Raw genomic sequence first — 24,030 nt, 5'->3', positions numbered from 1 at the left:
AAGCAGCAGACTTAGAGCGTCGGTGCATGCATCGGTCCCTCTGAAAGCACAGCATAACTCACACTCGCTGCATTCTGCGCCGGCCGTCAGGAGCAAGTCCCGCCCTTTGGCTCTGTGTGCCTCCAGCTGCGTGTCCGACAGCTCCGTGGAGTTCTGGCCTTCTCCTAAACACTGCTGGCCTTGTCTGCAGATGCAAAGCCCCACTCGGGCCAAAGTGCTCTACGGGGCAGTGGGTTCTAACAAAGCTCCACCTGGCTGACACAATTCAGTCTGAAGGCTGCAGCAAATGGAAAGTATCACTAACGTGCTAAGAGAAACGACGAGAAGACGGAGCCGGACGCTCACCTGGAGGGGACCGCTACTCTCTGACGGCTGTTGGCTAATTTGGCTTTTTTTCTGTTGCCCCGCTCATATTTATCCATACCCTAACCTCATGCAGTGGAAACGTTGTGTGTCAGTCGTGGTGGAGAGACATTTAGCTCACTCACTTCTCTTCATATAGAAAAGCAAAGACTCAGACAGAAACGGCGTGCGTCCAAACTTACGGAGTTGACAATGCCTTTGAGAGCGTGGAAGCCATCTTTGACAGGAAACACGTTGTCTTTGGAGTCGGCGATCTTAGCGAGCTGTTGGAATGATGGAAAAGAGGAGTAAACAAGCGGCGGCGCGCGGCTCTAACCGTGCTCCCTGCCTTCCCTCTGCATGGCTGAACGCTGCCTTTCCTCTCATTTCGCGGGGCAGGAGGAGACGGAGCAGATGGCAGGACTGTGGCAGACACTTTGCTCAACTATTAAAAAAAAAACAAAAAATGATCGCAGCCCAAAGCGGAGCAGTGCTGCCTGTGTGTTGTTGTTTTTTTTTTGGGGGGGACTTAATAAGTGCTTGTGGCAGGATGGTTACCAATGGTTACAAGGGACGGGCCACCATGTTGGAAGAGAAATTGTGAAACTGCAGACATCACTGACAAGAGAAGGACACAGCAGCGCTCAGATGGCCTGAAGACACTTAAAGACACAGTATGAGAAAAACTCTGGAGCGATGGAGATAAATATGATCATAAAAAACAAACTTAACTGTAAAAGTCCAGCATAGACTATACTTTATATACCGCTGTGCTTCATTTAAAGATATATTACTGAAGTAAAAATAACTGGTCCTTTACAGATTGCTAGCTTAAATGTTTAATCAGCTGAGAACATCCTCACTGTTTCATCTACATAATCAATAATCAGAACCAATAACCTTAAAAACAGCAGCAAGTCTGAAACAGAGAGTTACCAAGATGAGGAATTAACCAACAAAATGGAAACATTTACAGAAACTTTAGACTGAATATGTTAGCACAGGGACATAATTCACTTCCTGTTAGGTTTTTTTTTCAAGCTGGAGCTGCTTTCATTCTGTTTTTAACGCAGATTTATTTTAATGATATAATTATGGTGAAAAGAGAAATGACGACTTGGCACATTTTCTGCTGCTTCCACTAAAGTTTCACTCACCGCTTCTGCATCTTTATGTAGTCTTTGTGAAATGATTCATGCCACTGTGTTGTTATTAATCTGAGGTTATATGTTGGCACATTCCTGATAAGGATTATTTAATTTAAACTACATCCTTCACCCTAATTTCTCAATATTTAGAACATGTCTTATTGAACAGAACTGAGTTTAGGTCTTAAATCTATTCTCCACAGCTACTTTCTAACAGTTTCAGATGCAGAACTTCTTAACACGGCTTCTCCTCACAGGTAAACCCGGTTCAAATGTTCTCCCATCCTGCCAAAGTCTCCTGTGCAGAAGCTCTCTGCACTGTGCAAACATTCAGCGACGGGCTTCTTGCTGATCAGGACTAAAGCTCGCTTACCTGCTGCTCGTCGAAGTCCTTCACACCAACGCAGTAAACACGAGCGCCGTATTTCCTGGCTTCATCAGCCTGCAGCTCAGGAGAAGGACGCGCGGCAGGACGGACGAGGAGGTAAAAAGATGGAGAGAAAGCTCAGTGAGAAAGAAATACACGTGAGATGTGAGACTGGCAGCAGCGTCGCTCAGGAAGACGAGGCTCACCTGCTCCACGGTGTAGGAATGGACATAAACTCCCAGTTTGCCGTCTGTCAGAGCCAGGATGATGCTGGAGGACGTGGTGGACTGCTGTTTTATCTGGGCTGTAGCCTTCAGCGTGGAATACAGCGGCTTTAGGCTCATTTCAAACGTGATCAAACACATTCACAACTTTTACATCTCACACCTCAAACGTGTTGCCTGTGCAAAGTCTCAGTTATCCGGGTCATCGCAACAGCAAACAGGCTTAAATCGGAGGCAACCGGACTTCCGCTCAGTTACTTATTGCAAAACAGCAACAAAACAACGAAGAATCTCGCTGAAATAGATCTAGAGTTTCCAGATCCATTCCTGAACAGCTGCCCTTCATGCTGGAGAAGATTCTCAGTCATCCAGGTCATTCCAAAAAGTTAAAAAACAAAACAACTGGACTTTTTTCTGAACTTTGAAGACGTTTTGCTTCCCGTCCAGAATGTGAACATTTTGGACAAAGAAGACGGTTTGAAAGGCGTGAAGGAAGCCATCGACGTTAAGAGAGAAAAAACTACTTTAAACAGAGGAGGAGGACTTTGGTTTAAACTTTCTAAAACTTAAAACACAGCAAAAGGTTTGATTCCATCAGAGTTTCACCTCAGTCCTCACCTCCATGCAGGTGACCACATCTCCTCTGAGTGGATCAGTTTCGGTTTAATTTGCACGTTATCTACGCCATAACAACGCCGTTTTGGGCAATAATATAAAGCTTGGAACTCCACTTTACTCCAGACATTTGAATTAGGAAAGCTTTCTGGATGGGAAGCGAAATGTCTTCAAACTTCGGAAAAAAAAGTCCAGTTTTTGTTTTTTACCTGTTTTACAATGAGCTGCCCTTCATGTTGATCTTTATGCCTGAAGCATTCTGTATATTCTAAATTAGGGCTGGCATGGTGGTGGTACCACTGTTGCCTTGGTCCAGACGTCGTTCTGTATGGACTTTGCATGTTCTCCCTGTGCATGTTTGGGTTCTCTCTGGGTACTCCGCTTTCCTCCCACAGTCCAGAAACATGACTGTCAGGTGAATCAGTCCCTCCAAACTGCCTTTATGTGTGAGTTTGTGCAGGTCGGTGGTCCTGTGTGGTCTCTGTGTCTTCCCTGTGATGGACTGAACGACCTGGCAAGGCTTTGCTTTGAATATTTTTCATGGCATGCCGTTTAAAAGCGTTTAATAGATTTAAATAAAGTAACACACGAGGCAAACCATAAGGGCTAACCCACCTCTTTATTCCTTCGTGCATTACGTTTTCACATTTCACCTGCTGGCGAAATGGCGGACAAGTCACTCAGGCCTTTTTCAATTTGATTCCTGAATGGAAACAGAGAATAAATGCTTTACATGTGGGTACGGTTCTCTGCACAGCGTAGTTGTTCCTGTTTTTGTTAAATTGAGAGAGAGAATATTCATCTTAGTCCTTTATTTTAATAATGTGCAATGAGATGTGGTTTAAAGCTCAAGTCCCTGAAGCTGTGGGAAACCATACAACTATATATAAAAAAAAAATACAGACTTATTTTAGGAAGAAAAAGGAAATGAAAGTGGGTGAATTCTAGGGTATAAATAGTCCAACTTGAAAATAACAAAAATACAAACAAAGCAAAACTACTAGTGCTAAGTTTATGAATTAAATCTGAAATATGAAAGGAAACAACAAAACTTTGTTATATTTGGGAATTTAATCTGGGGATTTTCCATTAAATCAAAAATTAAAAGAAAGAAACTTAGATTTTCTGAAATAATACAGCGTTCATCTGCTGTACAGGTTCAATTAAGAGCAGCAGGTTCTCGATTTAATCAGAGCCTGCAGGAATACAACATAATTGTTTGGCTAGTTTTTTTTTTTCTAGGCAGCATTAATGCAGTAATCTGACTTTAAAAGATAATAACAGTATTTCTTATTTAAAAGAAATTCTTCTAAAATAAAATATTTGCAATATTCTTAGACAATTAAATTGGATCTCATCCACTTGCAGAAATCTGATGCACACATGATTTCCCATGTAGATACATCAGAAAGATGCCTTGAAAACTTATTCTGTTTATTTGTGCTTTGATTCATTTTCTCAGTGAATGGCAGTAAAACAGATCCATACTAACACACTACCTCCTCCTATAGAAACACTGTTAAACATCCTGAAAGCCAGGTAACAAGGTTTCAAAAACCTGCAGAAACTTTCCATCATACCTCTTCTATCGTGCTTATTTCTGGTTGTAATTAACAATGAAACACAGTGAAACTTAAAAACAGGTAAAAAGAACTAAAGCAATAGAATTAACTGAATAAAATAGTTTTTGCCATATTCTGCTTTGCAGGAATGTTCTTATTATGTTCATAAATTGCATTACATAATAAAGTATTATATTTAAAAGGTCTGATATTTTGCAGCAGCGTCGGCCATGTTAGTAACGGGGAAAAGCCTATCTGGCGATCGTTTAATGACTTCCATCAACCATCAATTGTCTCAAGTCTTTCTGCACCTGCAGCTAACAGTAGACACATTGTGTTACATCTTACAGATACTAGGGCTGAACGACTTTGGAAAATAATCTAATTGCAATTTTTTATCTTAATATTGCGATTTAATGTGATTCCCCCCACAGCTTAATTTATCATGTCTTTTCAAACATATACAAAACAACAAATCAAGTTGTTTCCATGCCGTGCAGATTAGTTGCTAAAAGACCCACAGCATCTAAACTTGGAGCAGAAATGACGCGTTCTGCCTACGAAATATTTGATTAACCACAAGCAACGAAAACGGCCTCTAAATAAAGTTATTTGTAAACAAGGACTTTTAATGTTTCTATTAATCAGAATATTATTTAAGAGAACAGCTTTTAATTGATTTGGACATCAATCCTTGTTGAACATAAAGTGCAACCAACAAGCAAGTCTATGTATTAAACTGATTGACCAGAACTTAATGCTATGTATGATTATATAAACTCTAAAACAAGTAATAAAATTAGATTATCTCACTGCTGCAACTGTCTTCCCTTTCATGTGGAGGTAAACCCACTTTAAACATTTTACCAACACCTAAAGGACGTGTCTGATTCCATAATTGTTACAGAGCCAAAAATTGTAGACTCTGCGATTTGGAAATTGCGTTTTTTAAAATCGTGATTATATTGAAAATGCGATTAATTGTTCAGCTTTAACAGATACTCTAAAAAAAACTCAAACATTTGGTTATGTGAACCTTATTCCAGTTTAAAGAAAGTTAATATTTCATTTTCAGAACCAAAGTGACTGAGTCACTGGAGCTATTGCACATCTCACCTGCCAGTCCTCTGCCTTTAAAGCAAGAAAAGCTTCAATAGAGTTAAAAAAGTATTTACCCACCTCGCCCCTTGACTTTTTACCTATTTTGTTACATACAACCCTGTACTTTCAATGTTTATCAAATCATATTTTATGTTGTGAATCAGTACAAAACAGTCCAAATTGGTGAAGTGAAATCAGAAAAATCTAAATAAAAAAAGGAATTGAGAAAATTAAAAACTGGAATTTGGTCTGTGCGTACGTATCCCCATATTTTGCTGTGAAGCCTTTACTTAGTGTTAAAAAAAGAAGAAATGTTTTGAGTTTGCCAAAAGGCACTTTGGCAATTCTCCAAATGTATGAAGGAAGGTTCTCTGGTCAGATGAGACTAAAATTTTACTTTTCGGCCACCAAGGAAAAAGCTTTCTGGAGCAAACCCAGCATCACTCCAAGAAGTCCATCCCCACAGTGAAGCATGGTGTTGCAATGGCCTAGTCAAAGCCCAGACCTCAATCCAACTGAGAATCTGTGGCTAGACTTGAAGATCGCTGTTCACAAGTGAAAAGCACCAAACTCTTTAATGATCCACTCTAATTCCAGGTTGTGATGCAAAAAAAAAAAAAATTTAATTTAAATATAGGGGGTTGAATACTTTTGCAAGACTATGTATGTGCATAAACATCAAGTAATTAATTTAATATTAAAGTAACTAAACTGTAAACAGGAAATTGTACTTTTAACTTTTCCAAAAATCATTTAGAACTTATGAAACTTGCATTGTTACCTGTTTCCAGTCAGAGGAAGCAGAACCTCAGCTTTGCCCGAAAAAACTATGAATGAGACTCTCATCTGTGGGCTGAGGAGAAAAGCAAAAAAAAAAAAAATAAATAATTATTTACTTCATAATAAACAGAAAACATCAGGAGAATCAGATCACAGCCATCATCCACCCCTCACAGCCAATCATCTGTTTGTGGCTTATTTCAAGGTTTTAAAGTTCAGGGATGAAAATGAATAAATAATTAATAACGATGCAAACAGAAGGAGCTCTTTTAATGTCACCTAATTTTAGTGCGTGACTTGAAGCAGCTTCTCAGGAAGTGATTAATCAGACTGGAAACATGTTGCGATGATGACGAGTCGCGTCCTGCTGGACAAACACCACCTATACACCCTGTACCTGTCGCTTCTGACGGTGACGCAACATCAGCTCGGACCCCCCCGCTATGTTTACATTCAATAAGACGTCCGTCGCATGTCAGAGCGGACCGCGTTCGCAGATTTCTGCTTCACTGACAGGTGGTTTCTGTGTAAATATCCAGCTTTACTTTGGGAAAATCCATACAAACACAAATTAACATTCATTTCTCTGGCTTGGGTGAAGCAACGCATATTCTAGTTAAATTATACGGGTCTAAAAAAGAAAAATATCCCCAAATCAGGTAAAAGTTTAATATTTTAGACATGCTGACAGGTTGATGGTTCATATTCAAATCCATTTTATTTAGAACATACATTTAAAAATAACTATTTGTTTAAAATAAGTTATGTACAGGTCTAAAACAGATCAAAGAAAAGACAAATATTAACAAAAACAATAAAAAAAAGTACAAATTAAAAGCAGAAACAGACACGTTTTCTAAAAGATACTTGAAACAGAAAAATCTCACATAATCTCTCACTGCAAAAATGGAACTAAAAATAATCATAATTTTCTTAAAATTAGTATATTTGTATTTGATTAGAGCAGGTAAATAAGATTATCTGCCAATGGAATAAGATTTTTGCATCATCTTATTTCAAGTGCATGATATCTAATTATCTTATGTTAGGGGTCAAAACACTCATTGCATTGGAAGATCATCTTGTTTACCTGCTCAAATAATTGATAAATGCAGTAATTTGAAGAAAACGTCCCTTGTTTTTAGTTTCTGCAGTGCTGTGCCAGAACTTTACTCTCTCTGGAGGTGTGCTGCTCATCTTGCTTTAAAAACACAGCAGCCCAGGACTTGCAGCAGAGGCTCGAACAGAACAAACATCTTCAGCAGATCACATTTCTGAACTGTTTGCAACGCTGGAAAGTCGAAACCATACATTTACCATTTGTAATTTAATTATAACAATGCAACAAAGCTTGAGCTTGGAGGACAAAATTAAAAGCAGAACTAAATATTTACCTTGAAGACCTCATCTGTGATTTCTCTGTTGATTTTCCTTGTAATATGAGTCCCATGAGATGTTGGGATGATAAAAACAGACCAGATTTTCTTACGCAGTTAAAGTTTATCTTGCGAACAGTTATCCTGCTGCAGCCTGGAGAACTCAGTCCAGCTCAATTAGCGTTTAAGATTTATGGCATTGAGCACAAAAAAAAATTAAAAAGTGACGGACAAGATATAATATAATATGGCTTAACGCCGCATTTAAAATGAGAGCTGTGCAAAGACTGAAGTTGGCAAGTAATTAAAAAGCTTCTGATTTCACATTAAAGGCTTTTAAAGATTCAACAAAGAACTGAGATTCTTTTCCAACACAGTCTGAGGTCCATGAAAACCTTTTAACTTTTCAAAAGGTAGTTTTTAACTAGTCAAATCTTTATGGTGAAAACAGGAGGGGTGAGAGGTAGGGAATTATTCTCTTATAGTAAAAATGCAGCTGAATGCGACGCATGCATTACATGCAGGTTCCAAACCTGAAGTCGGGATCTTAAGCTCAAACCCGATCACCGTGTTGCTTTTTATTCATTCTGCAAAGACATGAGAACCACGAGAAGCCACATCTCTGCCCACTAAGGGAATTTCCTATTTATATCATAGTTTCTTCTTAAAGCAACTATTAATTCCTGTCAGCTCTACACCGCAGCTACAGTCTAAACATGGCTATATAAAAAAAATACGCCGCAAACCGAGAAAATAATATGCCACAATTCCTTCTCGGTCACAGTCTCTGTCTTGCAAACAATCCAAAAACAATTGTGCAATTTCCCCAAAACTAGAACTAATGATGTAATGGAGCACCAAAGAGAACATTTCTGTAAACGAAGCCTTAAAATCATTGCACAAAAGCACCTTATTCCCTCACTTTTTGTGATTCATAAAGGACAAATTTATGCAACATGTCCCTCAGACTCTGACATAAACGTCTTTCATATTTTGCACGCTCTAATGGAGAAAAAAAAGCTGCACACATGTTTATTGTCTGTATGTCCTGAAAGGAATTTCACCACAGGAACAACTATAAAGAATCTTGAAAAATGTAATGCATGACGTGAAACAATAAGTAGTTTGCTAAATGTCTTCAGTAACGTTCCACTATGAATGCAAACAATTAACTTACGGTTAATTGTCGGTTAATAGTTTACTAGATTAAACTTCCCACCATCCAATTAAAGGTAACTCACCCCAAAATCAGCTTTTTTTTTGTTAACATGGTTGTCTTATAGTGCTGTCTACATATTCTGGTGATTATTTTGACAATGCACTGCATGTTTATTTTAAATCTTGCTTTATTTGTCTAAAACCATCAGTGTGGCGCCCTCCTGGGGTTAAACCAGTGTCTTGCAGTGGATTTTGAATCAGTATTGCTATTGGTTGAAAAGCTTTTGTGACGTCAGTTGGAGAAAGGCATGTCAGCCGCTCTGCCGCTGTGGAGTATGAAAGCAGCTCCGTCTTCTGCCTTCGATTTTCAGGTTAAAGATTTATTAGCTTAGCATTTAGTCAGTTTATTTAGCATTTATTTAGCTTTTACTAGTAGCCCAGACCACCCCCGCGTTTCCTGTGGTTCACCAGGCTCCGCCTTCTCTCTGCACGTTTTTCAAACATGCGATTGGGCGGAGTCAGACTAGTTACATTTGAACTGATAACGTCCGCTTAGACAGACCTTTCAGTGTAGTTTGGCCCCCATCCAAAAGAGGGCGCTGCTGCTGCTGCTCATCCGTAAGCAGAGCCAGACCACAGTAGTTAAAAGAGAAATAATCATGGCAGTGGCATAAAGAATAGGAACGTGAAGCGGTCCAAACAGAGTCCGGTGTGGGACTGGGATCAAAAATGCACTTATATTATATTTAAAAACCAAACCACATAAACAATGAACAGCTGCTTAAATTAACAGCTAAACCGTGCTTTTTACTTACAGATGTGCTCAGAGGGCGCGGATGTGATGACACCACTATTACTTTATTCATAAAGCACTTTAAAACAACAGCAGCTGTGACAAAGTGCTGCATAGACAATAATCAATAAACATTTACGATGGAAAAAACACCAAAGATCGCAATAGAAATATAAAAAAAAGAATAAGAGCAAAAGTCTCAACATGTGTAAAAAGCCAAGGGATAAAAATGTGTCTTAAAGCGAGTTTTAGAAGTGGACATTAAAGTAGAACGTCTGATGTGGAACGGCGGAACGTTCTATAACTTAGGAGCAGCAACACTAGAAGCTCCGTCTCCTCTGAGCTGAAGTTTAGACCTCAGACCTCCAGGAGGTCCGCTGACCCGAGACAACGAGCAGGAGAAGGTGGATGAAGCAGCTCAGAGAGGGAAGATGGAGCCAGACCACGTAAACTTTAAAAAACAGATAAAAGACAGAGACGCGGCGGCCATTACGCAGAAACATTGTAAGATGATGGAAAAAGACATGAAGCCATAATCACGGTGGATGGTGAGGGCTTTTGTGAAGATTATAAGTGTTTCACTTATTTTAATCTATTCATCTTATTTGTTTCTGTGAGAAAACCAAAATTCTTTGTTCATTGAGTCTATTTAATGCAGGTGGTGTAATAGATTGTTAAACTATAACTCCTCTCTAGCTTCAGCATATTAAACATTTAGCCCTTCATGTTATGGAAAGACCCTCTTCATTTAAGAGAAAACTCAACTTTCTAAGAAAATGGCCGCTTATCAATGAACCGCCGGCAGATTGATAAGATCGATCAAGTTTAGATGAACTCGTTTAACGCTAACTTGCACCCCTACATGCCACCTCTGCTGCAGACCCTCGCAGCGCACCGACGGCCCCCCCACAGGGAGGGCTAAAACTTCCAATAATCAACTAAGGCCAGCGTTTCCCTTTAGAGATGCGAAGCTTTGGGAGCATAAGGAGAGGTGCTGATTTTTCTCCAGCACATGACACATGGCCCAGTCGCCTTCCTCCCCCACAGACACGGCGCAGTCTTCAGAGCAGATCTGGCAGGGAGGAGCAGGAAGAGGCGCGTCCACGCGTTCCTACGTTGGACCTAAAAGCAGACACCTCTGCGGACGAAGAGCGTGGGCGGGGGGGGGGGGGGGGGGGGGGGGGGGGGTCGTGACGTGAAACCACCGCCGAGACGCTTTCTGCTTCTAGGAGAAGACTTTGGACGAAGAGTTGCTGATGCCAGAGCCGAGGACAAATCTGAGGACGGTGATGGGGGGGTGGGGGGGGGGGGTGATGAAGTAGTCCAGTTTGCTCCACATGGCAGAACAGAAGTGCTCTTGGTGAGCGAGCATTGTTTAGCAGATTGTCCCCGTCGCCTTCCAGTGTTCTTTTGCTTTACTGTACATTGTCTGCCTGTCAGCCGTTCTGTGGTGGAAGCAGGGGATAAGTGTGGCGCCGGACCCCCCCGGTGCAAATGGCCATTCTCACAGCCCAGAAGACTGCTCCTCTCTGCCACCCACTCCCACCTGGTGCCTTTGCTATTTTTTTTTTTTTAACCAACCACTTCATTCTGGCTGCGGCGCTACCGTCTGTACTGTGCTGGCAGGCGCCGTTTTGACTCAAACATTATGCAAGCTGAGCGCTCCGACTGCTTTTCAGCGCTTTTGTCTTTTATTAATTAGGACTAGAACAGGATGAGGGAAGATAGCTTGGAAAACAGGTGGGAAAGTCCTTTGAATCTGCGCGGCAGACGGCAAATAATGATGTCATTCATAAAGCCGCTTAGCTTAGAAAGCTGTTAAACTACTCCATTTCCCCAACTTATGACAGTTTTATCTTTTCTAGAGAGAAACATTTTTCCATCAGCGCATATATTTCAAACAACACTCAGTAACCCCCCTCCATTAACGATAAATCCCTACAACTCATGGCTCCATGCATTAGCTGCACAACTACGTGGGTTTGTCTTATTTAAATGTTTAAATTCGATAAAAAATACCATTACATATCCTTTTCAAATAATTGACTTTGACTGGAGTGCCTCCATACTTGCCTCACAAATCGGTCGGTAAGGTTCTTCACGAAGGAGTAGATCTCATGCCAGTCGTTGGCAACACTTGAAGACCTAAAGTGAGAAAAATAGAAACTTTGAGAGCAGAGCAAATAAAAGGCTGGGAGCAGATCTTCAAATAAAAGCAACCAAATCCATGTCGCTGCCCTCAGACTACAGGTCTGACGGTTTAATTAACAGACCTGGTCTTCTGCAACAGACAGCATTACAAAAGTCTGTCAATTTTAAAATATTGATACTTTTTGTGGGAATTAAAAGCAACATGGGGGGAAAAAAACAGGAGTTTTGGATAATTAAGGTTGTTCCTTAACTGTGATTTTAAACACAGTAAAGAATGTTTATATTTGGCATCATCTTTAGTAAAACCACCAGATTTTATACAGCTCCACCTGAATATATTCCTCCATTAAATTCACATGAAACGCTGCGTTACTGCAGGGGTATTTAGGCCACGCCCCCTACACGCACCGTGCTTTCCTCCTCCAACATGGCGCACATGTAAACCCATAAAAAAGTGACTCATTTTGAGTTTATTGGATAAATATATATGATGTATTTATTAAAGGATTTCAATGTTACTGAAACCATTTGCAGATTTTTACACTTAGGTTTGGATCTGATAGCTGCTTTTAATTACCACAAATTTCAGTTCATTAATTCCCATCATTTCTGTGAAAAGCTTCATATTTGGGATAATCCCAAAATTTCCAAACATCAAACGTTTCTGGAAAGTTTCTACCATTTTGCATCCTTACCGATAAACCCCTAAGATTTGCAAAAAACAAAAAATGTTTACCCCACACAAAAACTGTCAATATTCAGCAAGAATGTTTTAGGCCTGAAGTTTTCAACTGAAGTGAAGTTTAGTCTGAATATGTGCCAAATTGTCTTCTTTTTGAATTACCTGTTAATCTCTGAATGTGAATTTATATCTTATTTTTATTTAAGCAGCTGGAAGTTAGAAACCTTCAAAGTTAAACAGCTTCAACCTGGAGAGAGCATTTATATGTCCAGTGTTACATTGTTTAAATCTTTCTAGTCTCTAGCATAAAGAAGATGGAATCCCTTTTTCTTATTGGCCACACATTTCCCAATTCAGCACCTGATTGGCTGATAAGGCCCTCTTGACGACTCCCTTCCAGTGAGTTCTGTTCTGGAGAGAATCTGAACACAGAACCAGTCAAAGTAACCCAGCTGTGTTGGATCAAGCCTGATCAACTTGCCAGAATCACACTCAAAAATGTTTTTTTAATATTATACACTTTATTACTTTGAGAAAGTTCCTGCCAAAAATATTGTTTTATTTTTCCTCTACCTCAGGCAAAATGTCTGTGGATTTATTTGGATTTGGGTGGATTTGTTCCTCCACATTAAATTTAACTGACCATAAAATTTGACACGGTTCTACAAACTTACAAAATCAGCAAGGGATCAATAACTACTTCTTCAACTGTTAGGATCTACAGAAAGTCATCTTACTTTTCTCTCCCTGAAACCAATAAGTAAATAAAAAAAACAAAAAAAACTACAATGCACACATTTAGATGCCCAACAAAGGAGTGTTAGTCTGACCAGAGTGTGTAAAACGTGCCCTTGGTGTAACGACGGAGAGGTAATTAAATCAATAATTACAATTCCTTGTATGCACGGAGAACATAAAAGAGAAGAGTTTGGCCATTAGGCAGCTCATCTTTCATGGCACCTCGTTCTCCTCCCCGCTCCGTAAAGACAAGGTCACACGGGGAAGGTGAAGGAAAAGTACGGCAGACGTTGAAGAAGCAGCGCCTTCGGTCTGTGATGAGCAGCCACGGGGAAAGTTAGACTTCTAGACGTTCTAAAGGCCGTGGAGACGTGGAACGAAGATCTATAAAGCTTTGTGAAAGACGTTTCATTTGGTGGCACAACCTTCCTGTGTTCCCCTGATTTTTACATCATAGCGGGTCAGATTGTTCAACAAGCCTGTCCTGTACACGAGAACTCGCGTCTCAATGAGACGACCTGCTTTAATAAGAATTGTTTGAAACAACACCAACAGTTCAAATGGCTGCGTCTGAATCAGAAGGCATTAAACAGTGAAACGTTTACTATGTCGGCAAAAGTCGACACAGTAAATGTGACCAAACATGATTTTATGCTTAGATTTCTCTTTTGAGAAAATAAAATCCTATTTCTATCAGTGCTTCCTCGCAGACATAGAGGGTACCACTAACCACCGCCTCGGTTAGAAACTGTGCGTTCAACAGAACCGATAACCCCGTTTAGACTGCGCCTGGCTCCAGATCTGCATCATTTCTGCACCAATCAAGCAGACTGGCATTGATACCAGACGATTTTTCAAAAAATATTTACTGTTTCATCTACCGATCACTGATCAAAGAGCATCTACTTTCATCAAAATCAGAGAAAAGGTACAAGACTCTGTTTAGATCTGTTAATTGCTTCACTACAGCGTCCACCACAGAGCCTGAAGGAAACCAGACGGTTTTTAACCTTTAACAATGAACCTGCTGCTAACACGTCTGAGAATATCAGGCTTTAACCAGGGAAAAGCTGAAAAGCATCTCCAGTTGTATTATTTACAACGCATCAAAGGGAAAAGTGAACATAAATGAATAGTTGGTCATTTAGTTTAACCAAGCCCAGTAATCTTCAAACCACAGCCCAGTGAAAGCGGTACAGAGCCTTCTACGGCTGGCAGGCTTTGTTTGTTCCTCCAACAAGACAAAACCCCATAAAGAAGAGTTTTATTATTGCTTTATCCAGTAGTATAATATTTAGGTTAACTTGAACCTGAGTAAAGAAAGAATCTGATTACATCTGGTGCATTTTGCAAAAACCTTTACAGAAATGTGCCTTTAAAGATATACTATTCAATACTTTTTGTTTGTATCGGAACATAATGTCATAAACAGATGACAACAAAAATGTGGGGTGCAAAAATTTGATGCAAATTAAATTCAGAATGATGTGAAATCTGAATACATCCAACATCACCACTTAGCAGGATCCTTTCCTTTATTAAGAACAAGGAAGTGTTAAGTTGAAAAACATCTGCAAAGTATCAGAAAGTTTTTTTTTTTTTAAAGTCAGTTTTTTTTGTTTCTTTTTTGCAGAAACCCTGCGCCAGCCTTTTTAGAAGAATGACAAATATGAAGGTCCAGGTTAAATCACACAAGAACTCTAGCGGAGCCATTTTATCTGCAGAAACACACGTGACCGGCAGACCAAACTAAGACACGCTCGGTAATCTTGGCCATCATCCGGTGATTTCTTGTAATTTAGATGAGAGCATGGAAGTTGGGAAGTGGGTCAGGGGTGCAGCGTTTAACTCTGCAGTCCCGTCTGATGGCACGGCTCCAGGCCGGAGGAGGACGGGATTAAAAACAGTTGCTGCCACGGCTGTAAACTTCCACTAACACGACGCTGCAGCATGGCTCTGCTGCGCTGACAGAATCCGACCGGGAAGTCTCTGAAGCAGAACTCTGACGGCATGGAAGACACAGGAAGTGGTGCTGTGCCAAAATCTGCACCGAATGGTGACACAGCCGCATGCACGATTCACACAAAACCCTTCAAAGGTCCGCCGGCACCTTCAAAGGTTCTGCCTGTACCAGATATTCCCACCTGGATGTTCCCAGAATGCACTCTGAGCTTGATTTGAACATTAAATACGTTCTCGGCTATTTGTAACGCAACACATAATGATTTAGCTTATGAGAAACTGTGCAAGACTGTGCGCTGTACCGATCCGTTGTGGTGAAGAGAGAGCTGAGCCAAAAGGCCAAGCTCTCGATTTACCGGTCGATCTACGTTCCTACCCTCATCTATGGTCACGAGCTTTGGGTCGTGACCGAAAGAACGAGATCCCGGATACAAGCGGCTGAAATGAGTTTTCTCCGTAGTGTGTCTGGGCTCTCCCTTAGAGATAGGGTGAGGAGCTCAGTCATCCGGGGAGGACTCAGAGTAGAGCCGCTGCTCCTCCACGTCCAGAGGAGCCAGTTGAGGTGGCTCGGGCATCTGGTCAGGATGCCTCCTGGACGCCTCCCTGGTGAGGTGTTCCGGGCACGTCCCACCGGGAGGAGGCCCAGGGGAAGACCCAGGACACGCTGGAGGGACTATGTCTCTCTGCTGGGAACGCCTTGGGATTCCTCCTGAGGAGCTGGCCCAAGTGGCCGGGGAGAGGGACGTCTGGGCCTCCCTACTGAAGCTGCTACCCCCGCGACCCGACCACGGATAAGCGGAAGAAGACGGACGGACGGAAACTGTGCAAGATACATTTCAAGATTTTACGAAAGTTTATACATCCTTTGATTTTAGGAAGTTAACAGCAGACATTTTTAGAAAGTTTTGACACCGTGACCACTTTACTCATTACCCTTTCAACACATCTGGATGAGGAAATATGGCTAAAATTCAAAAAGAGTCTGGCAGCCTCTCACCATCATTTCTTTGGTTTCTGTCATTTACTCTCTCAGGCCTTTGCTCCCAGGAACAAATAACGTTGCACTAGGTTTACATCAGAAGCCAGCATTGATCTAGGAATAACACCTAAGGGTCAATGTGCTCCCGGCTAACGACTATTAGCAGCATGCATGCATGGTTTCTGCATTTGATGCATTTAACCAACTAATATCACAACAACAACAACTTCCAGCACCATGTTTGATTTGATAAAATAAAAACCATCTCAGGTGCAAATAAACATTTTCTTTCTGCAGCTTTTCCCACATTTTGGACACACAGCAGCCATGCTGGACACAGAGGCCTGGGCTGGTGATAAACCTTCAACCTGTTGACTTATACAGCTTAAAATGCACAAATTCAAACTGCTGCACAGAAATGCAATGCACCATTAGCAGTCTAAATAACACACCCCTCGTTGCCACTTCCTGTGTTGTTTTTGTTCGCTTCAACCGACTCAGAGGCAACCAGTTTGATTCAAACTTTGTTTTCATCTAAACAGATTGCTTCAAATAACTCAACATAGACAGAGAAAAACACAACCGCTTATGTCTACAGGGAACATGGAGATGAAAGGCCCGATGATGTTTAAACCTGATATGGTTTGTGGAAGCCCATATGAGCGGGGTTAGAATGAGGTCACGATAAGGCATGTGTGGCTTGAGGTCTTCCTGCTGCAGGTCTTAAGCAACACGATGCATGCAAGGCCCCAACGGTCTCAGATTTGTCCGGAGCCTTTTTACTCCTTACGTCCTTATTTCAGATGCAGAGCAGCTTCAACACAAAACTTTCTGGACAAACCTCCTGAAGACCTGGAGGCAGCAGACGCTACCAATCATCCGTTCATCTGCAGACGGATTTTGGGTTCCGCCCCGCATTAAAAAGCAGGACCAGCGTCGTTTCCAGCTTTTTGCAGATGATCACAGCAGAATGAGTAAAGCTAAAATGCCGTGCATGCAACGGGTGTGGAAATCAGACATTTACATGGAGGGTGTTCCTTTCTCACAAAAACAAATCATTTAAAAAAAAAATGTGTAAAAGTGCATCCAGATCCTTGTTGCAATCAGGATAAAACGTGTTCAGCTTGACTGAACCCCAAGCTGCCCACCCATCTGTGTAGAAGTGAGTGTGACTCTGATGTAAAGTGGTCAGTTTGACTAGAAAAGTGCTGAATTTAGTTCATTTGACACTTTGGGTTAAGGATTACTAGCTAGGTCATATGACTGAGTCAGGGCACAGAAAAAAAAAAAACAATATGGGTGACTGTGGCTTGATGGGCTGAGCAGCTGTCTTGCAATCGGAAGGTTGTGGGTTCAATTCCTCTTTCATGTGGCACTTAACCCCAAGTTGCCTTCTGAGCTGCGTATAGATGTGTTAGTGAGAGCGGTTGGGTAAATGTGGCTGTAGTGTACAGCCCTCTGAGTGGTCAGTATGACTGGAAAAATGCTATATAAGTTCAGTCAATTTACCTTTTTTTTTATTATTCCCACAGGTTAGAATATTGTCTCTGTTAATAAAACTTTATTAGTGTATTGGGTCGAGCCTAAGGCTTCGTCTGAATACGTCCATGTTGTAAGGACTCTTTAGCCAAAGTGGAAGCGTGTCAGCGGTGGCCATGATCAGTGCCTTATGAATAGCGCCGTCAGTCCCAGACATTATATACGTGGACGCCTCTTTACGGGTTGGAGCGCATCCTGCGTTGCGGCCATCTTGGATGGGTCTCTCCTACTCAAGGTCGGCATAGCAGCCGACGGGAGTAAACGCAGAGGGAGCAACTTTGCCCGTATTTTCTGCAGCTTATGGTTGCAATAACTGCCGATAACTACTGAAATTAGATCACGAGGTGCAGATCACCATTTTGGGCTGAAATTGGTTCTGAAGATGAATTTTACTTGGTGAGAACAATGCAGAACCCCAACAGATGGACCGTAATTTTAATGATTATTAATCTATTATCGCTGTATTTCACAAAATAAGGTTGAGTCACGCTGCCAAATGAAGTTCTTTGGAGTTACAGAGTGCAGCAAGTGCAAGAAGCTGTGCAAAATAGTTGTTAAATAGCTCCAGGCCCCAACAGGGTTCTGTAAGACACTGGAATGACCTGGAAATTTTAAAGAACACTTTTCCAGGCCTTTAAAAAACTGTTTGCATGTGTGCGTACACAGCATGCATGAAGGAATTATTGTTGGTGTATGGAGTAAGCTCAGGATTAACAGTCCAACCTGTTTCTTTATACAATATGATGTATTAATTTATACATGTACTGATTTGTAATATCACATGTCTCTTTGTTTAAGAGCATACAACAAAGTATTTCAGAATGAAATCACATAATTATACATTAATATGTCATATGTCTGTCTATTAAAGAGCACACATTTAAGAAATATGTTGTTTAAACAATGTATTTCAGCATTTAAACATGTGTAACAGCGTCCTGTATCACAACCACAGTTTGTAACAAACCAAACTGTGTAAAAATCGGGTAAAGATTCAGGAAGTTATGATTTAATTTAGCCGGGCAAAAAGCTTCATCAGTACAAATAAATGCATAAGAGACCCATCCAAGATGGCTGCCGCGCTGAAACATCAGCTGCAGAAGGCAGCGCCAGTCCATAGGGCGTCTACCTATAATGACGATGGCTGTCAGTAAAGAACGAGGTAGAAAAAGGAGCCTGTATGCTTCCTCTCATAGCTACCTTAGCGTAGGAACCTCACCTTACCGGCGCAAAGGAGTTATAAGAAATCCCACAATCCTTTGCATGACACGACATATCAGCAGGAGCGGTTCTAGACAGGGGCCAACAGGGGCCAGTGCCCCAGTAGAAATGGTCCTGGCCCCGGCTATGGCCCATTTACTAAAGACATAACATTAAATACACTTCTTACGATTATTTGCACTGGTGAAGAAACCATAACTGGTCAGTTTGACACATTTTATTTTTCACCTAAACAGTTTTACTCTAACAAGGAGTGTTTCAGGTTTAGCTTCAGCCGTATTGAGCTGTAAATCACAGTTTTCATCTCCTGGGTCAGCGGTCTGAAACCTGCAGTTCCAGAGCCACGAGTGGCTCACTTAATATGATTAAACAGTTAAATATGTTTTATTGTTTCATTCTTTTGCTCTTACAATAAAACACTGGCCCCACCTTGCCCCCCTTGGTAAATTTGGTCGAGGACCGCCATTGCGTACAAGCCCAGCCCGCCTCACGAAAAGTAACGAAAATGGAGAGAAGCGAGCGCACACTTTAGTTCATTTTCGGAAGGCTGAAGTCCCGTGTAAATATTGTGCGTTTCCGTCACGCAGCGGCGTCGGAGTTAAAGGCTATCTGAAATCGGCAGAGCAGCCGACGCTCCTTTCCTCCCCCACCATAGAGGTCTTACTGTTGACCCCATGAAAGGCCAACAACAGGAGCGAGGAGCATCGTTTGCAGCCTACGTCTCAGCGCTAGGACCACCCATCCATCGTCTATGCCCTCTTTTTCTTCCAAGGTCACAGAGGGGCTGGTGCCTTTATCCAGCAAGGACACAGTCCATCACAAGGCCACACACAGGACAGCCAACCATGCACTCAAACTCACGTTTAGGGCCAATTTAGAGAGACCAGTCATGGCTTTAGATTACGAGCCGGAGCACCCGAGAAAAAACAAACAAACATGTCTTTACAGGAATAACAGTCCAGGACAGGATTTGAACCCACAACCTCCTTGCTGAAAGGCAACGGTGCAACTAACTGCTTAGTTCTGAGGATGCAGAGCTGAAAGAAATTGCAACTGTAGCGCATTTCATCAGTTCCAGGCTACTTTATCAATTTAAATCAGGGGTTTTCCTGTTTCTCCACGTTTATTGCAGCTTTTAATGTGAGTCACATGGAGTTGGCCCGCTTTGCCTTACACCTCATGGGGTAAATGACACAACCGTGTTATTTAAATAACCCAGTTTTAGCCAAATAATGCAAAAATAATAAAAACAATAAGTCACTGAATTTGTCCCAGTAGCTCTCATCTCTAACTTCCTTCTGATTAACCAAATTTAGAACAAAGCAAAAACCTAAATATGACGCTTCCAAGCTTTATTTTCTGGCTCCATGATGTTTATTCCCTTCAGACTCACCTGTCTAAAACAAAGTAGAGGTCGTAAGCTCCGTGGCACGCGGCTTCCTCCGCCCAGCCCGGCGCCGCAAACAAGCCCAGCAAGGCCACCACCACGGCGGCCGCAGCCCACAGCCTCCTCCCCTGAAGACGGCTCTCCTCCGCGGCGGGACAGCCAGACGACGTCCCCAACATTTTCCACCAACGCAGCTGTCCTTCAGTCAGAAGCCCGGGGGGAGAGGCTCATGCAGCGGATAGAAGCAGCAGCAGCAGCGGCTCTTACTTTGTTAAAAACTTCCACTGAACTAAAACGCTCCGCGGCGGAGCTGCAAATAAAGGAAAGCACCGCAGGGACGTCAGCAGCAGATGTTTCTACATCTTCCTGACTCAACCCCTCACATCCTCGGTTAAACCAAGCCCCGAACCGAACCGGCCCAACAAACCTGCGGAAGGTCAACACAAGCGCCGCGGCGCACAACTTTATCGCCTTTAGAGAGTTTGGAGAAAAGTTGGGCTGCGTTCATGGACCAGCACAAAGCTCGTTTCTTTTATTCTCCCTTCACCGTTAGCGAGACGAGGCTGTTGTTACAAAATGACTCATTTGTTGCTTTCACATCGTTAACACCTTTTTAATTGACTTTATGTTTTACGACGCAGAACAAATCAATATAGTCAATTAACACTTCCAATAATCTGTTTTGGAAAAACATTTACATCTGCCACAATGTGGCCTACCACTCTATGTTATAGGTAAACAGAATACTTGATACACGCAAGTAAAACACTTTTATATATTAAAATATAATGTAATATATCTAGGCTATATAACAATAATAATGACGATAGGGCAATTAAAAAAAAGTCTATTCAATTCTGACTTTTTTCTCAGAATTCTCAGACAAAAGTTATGGAAGCCCTCCTAGATCTCAAACAGGTAATTGCTATATTAGTTTGCTCGGTGCTTTATTCCCAGGAAAGTTGAATGGAAGGAAAATATAATAAAGAAAAAAGGAGCACAAGCTCATGTGTTGTTTGTGAAGCAAAGTCCATCCAAGGCTCTGACTGAGATTTCTAAGGCGTGGCGCAGCCACGAGCCGCCACACAAAGGTGTATCCAGGAAATCCTTTGTGTGGCGGCTCCAACTGTAACAGCGTTTGTCTCAAATTACTCCTGAACCAGAGACAAGTTCAAAAGCATTTTAGGCCAAGAAAAAACATAAAGACTGGGTAGAGTGTAAAAAGTTTAACGTTGACTTTTATATTGTAAAGGCAGGAATGCTTAAAAACAAGTTGTTTTTATAATCACCTGTTTTTGTTCAGTAGGTAGTTTGAACTGAAAAGGGACGAGCTCCTCCAAAGTTTTCTTTCCAGATTAAATTAGATTTTGTATTTATTTGAATATTTAAGATCCATGAATCTAGTGGTAGGGTGGTGAGGCACAGATGATTTGTGGAGTATCTTCTACTGTGACAATACCTTGTGGGTTTTACATGTCCGATCTACAAATCTGAAAGCAGAGCTTTGAATATTAAAATAGGAAACTTAGCCCAGAATATACACTTTAAAATATTCCCTTTGGTTCTTTCCTTTCTTAAAAATCTCAAACGTCACTCTGGTCATTAAATGAGTCAGAGCTCAGACACACCTAAAACAGGAAGTACTTCATGACTACAGATCACCTGCTTAGCTTCACCCCCCCCCCCCCCCACCCCCCCATCTAGACCCTGATTTTTATTACATGCAGTTCCTTAAACGCCTCACCACGGCTAAAGGGAAAATGCTCTCCAAACTCTGCTCTGGTTCACATATTTCCTAAAGCCCTCAAAGGCCTCACAAGCCTCTACACTGGTGCGCATGCCCGGTGGAACCAGCTGTTACGCAGTGAACCTCACACACCCAGCAACATCTGGATTAACTTCACAGTCAGTCAAATTTGCAATCAGTTGAAAAGTTTTACCAGCGGTCAGGTTTGTACTCTGACAAAAAAACAACAACAACCTTGGACCTCAAACCACATGTTTCTGGTTTGTGTTTGGCTTTAAAAAAAAAAAAAAAAGAACAAAACCTCCTGTTGTGAAGCAGAGATCATCACACAAAGGAGATTTTTTTTCTAACACTTCCCATTTTTAAGCCGTTTAGCTGGAATATCGACTCACGTGATTCACAAAACATGTGAATCTGTATCTTGTGCTTTTCTCACAGTGTGATGACATCACAGGACAAAGTTTTTGGTGTGGAAACGTTGATTTCAGCTCGGCTTGCGCAGCATCTCTGACTAGTTTATTGCAGATGCTGCTAACATGTGGCAGATAGGGGCTGTATTCCACTGGCAAAGGAAGCACAAAGGTCTGCTGGTGGGATGGGGGCAGGAAGAGGCTGCAGATGTGAAGTCTGCCATGTGTGAACTTCACACAAATGCGTTGAAAGACTTTTGGCACTTTTAAAACGTATTTTCCATCTTCCTCATTTGTGTATTTCCGTTGCTCTGGTGACAAAAAAAGTGAAAATCATCTGAACTTTGGCCTGAGCCAACAAGAGCAGCTGCCACAACGACAACGAGGCAGAGATGCAGTCATGGCTGAAAGATTTTCCAAGCAGAGAAATGTTGTGTTTTGTAAACTTTGCGGCCTACATTTATACAACCACAATTTACGATATTTTAGGTTGTTTCACAATGAGTGATCAGATGAAGATTAATTCCTTTTGAGAAACTTTATTGGCCTTAAACATTTACTATAAAACAATTACCTGGCTTGCTCTGTAGTTTTCACTCATGCTAGACAGTTGAGAAGCCCTGCATGTGATTACTGTAGGCTTAGGCTGCTGGAGGACATCAGGGTCTATTTTCCTCACTTTACTGAATTCTCCTACTGCTCTCCAATTTGAATTGCTTGTCGTCATTTCAGTTTTTAATTTTTTGTTCTCTCGCTTTTTTTGTCATAGTAGGCACACGTGGTCTGGTGTTCTGTTAGCTGTGATCCAGAGAAGACAGATCATCCACTACTACCATATAACATAGAAAGTACTCCTGGGTCAATGTGTGCACTGTGGCTCTACGCTCTTTCAGGAGGAGTGAATGCTGCTTGTAGAGACTTGATGCAACCTGCTGGGTTTCCTTAGAGAGGAAACTTTCTCACCAACCTGGAGGATCTGATGGAGTCTGACTCTGGAAAAAGATGACGTGTGTCATGAATTGGTGCTATATAAGTAGACAGTCATCTGCATTGTTGATGGCTTTGCAGCAATCCCTCATACTCAGCATGCATGAAGCGACAGTGGAGAGGAAAACTCCCCTTTAACAGGGAGGAGAACCTCCAGCAGAACCAGAACCAGGCTCAGTGTGAACGCTCATCTGCCTCCACCCACTGGGGCTTAGAGAAGACAGAGCAGAGACACAGAAAGCTCAGAAGCTCACATTGACCCAGGAGTACTTTCTATGTTAGATGGTAATAGAGGATGATCTGCCTCCCCTGATGATGTCACAGCTAACAGAAGGCCGTGTGATATCCGGCTATGTGTGGAGAAGGTTGTCTGGGTCATCAAAAACATCAAGGTAATGGGTTTTAGCTGGAAGGTAGATGTCCAAAAGTCAATAAACAATTTAATTAAATCAGTATGAGAAGGCTTAGTTTATTCTTCAGTATTTTCAACCTATAGTTGTGAATATTTTGCAGTATTTAAAAAAATATATATTTTTAATTCAAATCTCTGCACATTTCTTCAACTCCACTTCCAAACCGTCCCTGACCTTCACGCCGCACACAGCTGGGCGAAAACTGCTCCGTGTAGTGAGCCTATGAATTTTGTAATTAATATTTCCAATTAAATTATGGCTCTCTTCCCTTTTTAATTGGAAACCTTTTAATGTTGTCTTGAACCTTTTTTCGTCATCTGTAATTGAATGAGAACTATGAGCGTATTT

The 24,030-nt window shown here is 41.5% G+C and overlaps 2 protein-coding genes across 2 annotated transcripts; both read right to left on the bottom strand.

The window, feature by feature from the left end:
* Positions 1 to 474: 474 nt before the first annotated feature.
* Positions 475 to 2,310, bottom strand: LOC118561461 (anthrax toxin receptor 2-like). Its single transcript, XM_036133550.1, has 3 exons — positions 2,064 to 2,310; positions 1,864 to 1,932; positions 475 to 626 (listed from the first exon to the last, which is right to left on the bottom strand). The coding sequence occupies exons 1-3, from the start codon at positions 2,220 to 2,222 to the stop codon at positions 495 to 497; spliced, it is 360 nt and encodes a 119-aa protein (XP_035989443.1). The 5' UTR covers positions 2,223 to 2,310; the 3' UTR covers positions 475 to 494.
* Positions 2,311 to 3,338: 1,028 nt separating this feature from the next.
* LOC118561462 (anthrax toxin receptor 2-like) lies at positions 3,339 to 20,612 on the bottom strand. Its single transcript, XM_036133551.1, has 4 exons — positions 20,132 to 20,612; positions 11,540 to 11,611; positions 6,141 to 6,212; positions 3,339 to 3,399 (listed from the first exon to the last, which is right to left on the bottom strand). The coding sequence occupies exons 1-4, from the start codon at positions 20,302 to 20,304 to the stop codon at positions 3,339 to 3,341; spliced, it is 378 nt and encodes a 125-aa protein (XP_035989444.1). The 5' UTR covers positions 20,305 to 20,612.
* Between the last annotated feature and the right edge of the window lie 3,418 nt (positions 20,613 to 24,030).

Source organism: Fundulus heteroclitus, unplaced genomic scaffold (assembly GCF_011125445.2).
Source record: "Fundulus heteroclitus isolate FHET01 unplaced genomic scaffold, MU-UCD_Fhet_4.1 scaffold_635, whole genome shotgun sequence".
Classification (NCBI taxonomy): Eukaryota; Metazoa; Chordata; class Actinopteri; order Cyprinodontiformes; family Fundulidae; genus Fundulus; species Fundulus heteroclitus.
Note: the sequence above shows the minus strand (reverse complement) of the source record. Positions and strands in the feature narration are given on the sequence as shown.

What these genes read in the sequence shown, in the direction of transcription:
- LOC118561462 (XM_036133551.1), bottom strand. Translation starts at nt 20,304, where the DNA reads ATGTTGGGGACGTCGTCTGGCTGTCCCGCCGCGGAGGAGAGCCGTCTT. An exon ending in CTCTACTTTGTTTTAGACAG is followed by an intron (nt 11,612 to 20,131) that starts GTGAGTCTGAAG and finishes TTCTCACTTTAG; the next exon opens with GTCTTCAAGTGTTGCCAACG. An exon ending in CTTACCGACCGATTTGTGAG is followed by an intron (nt 6,213 to 11,539) that starts GCAAGTATGGAG and finishes TTTTCTCCTCAG; the next exon opens with CCCACAGATGAGAGTCTCAT.
- LOC118561461 (XM_036133550.1), bottom strand. Translation starts at nt 2,222, where the DNA reads ATGTGTTTGATCACGTTTGAAATGAGCCTAAAGCCGCTGTATTCCACG. An exon ending in ATTCCTACACCGTGGAGCAG is followed by an intron (nt 1,933 to 2,063) that starts GTGAGCCTCGTC and finishes CCTGAGCTGCAG; the next exon opens with GCTGATGAAGCCAGGAAATA. An exon ending in AGGACTTCGACGAGCAGCAG is followed by an intron (nt 627 to 1,863) that starts GTAAGCGAGCTT and finishes TCATTCCAACAG; the next exon opens with CTCGCTAAGATCGCCGACTC.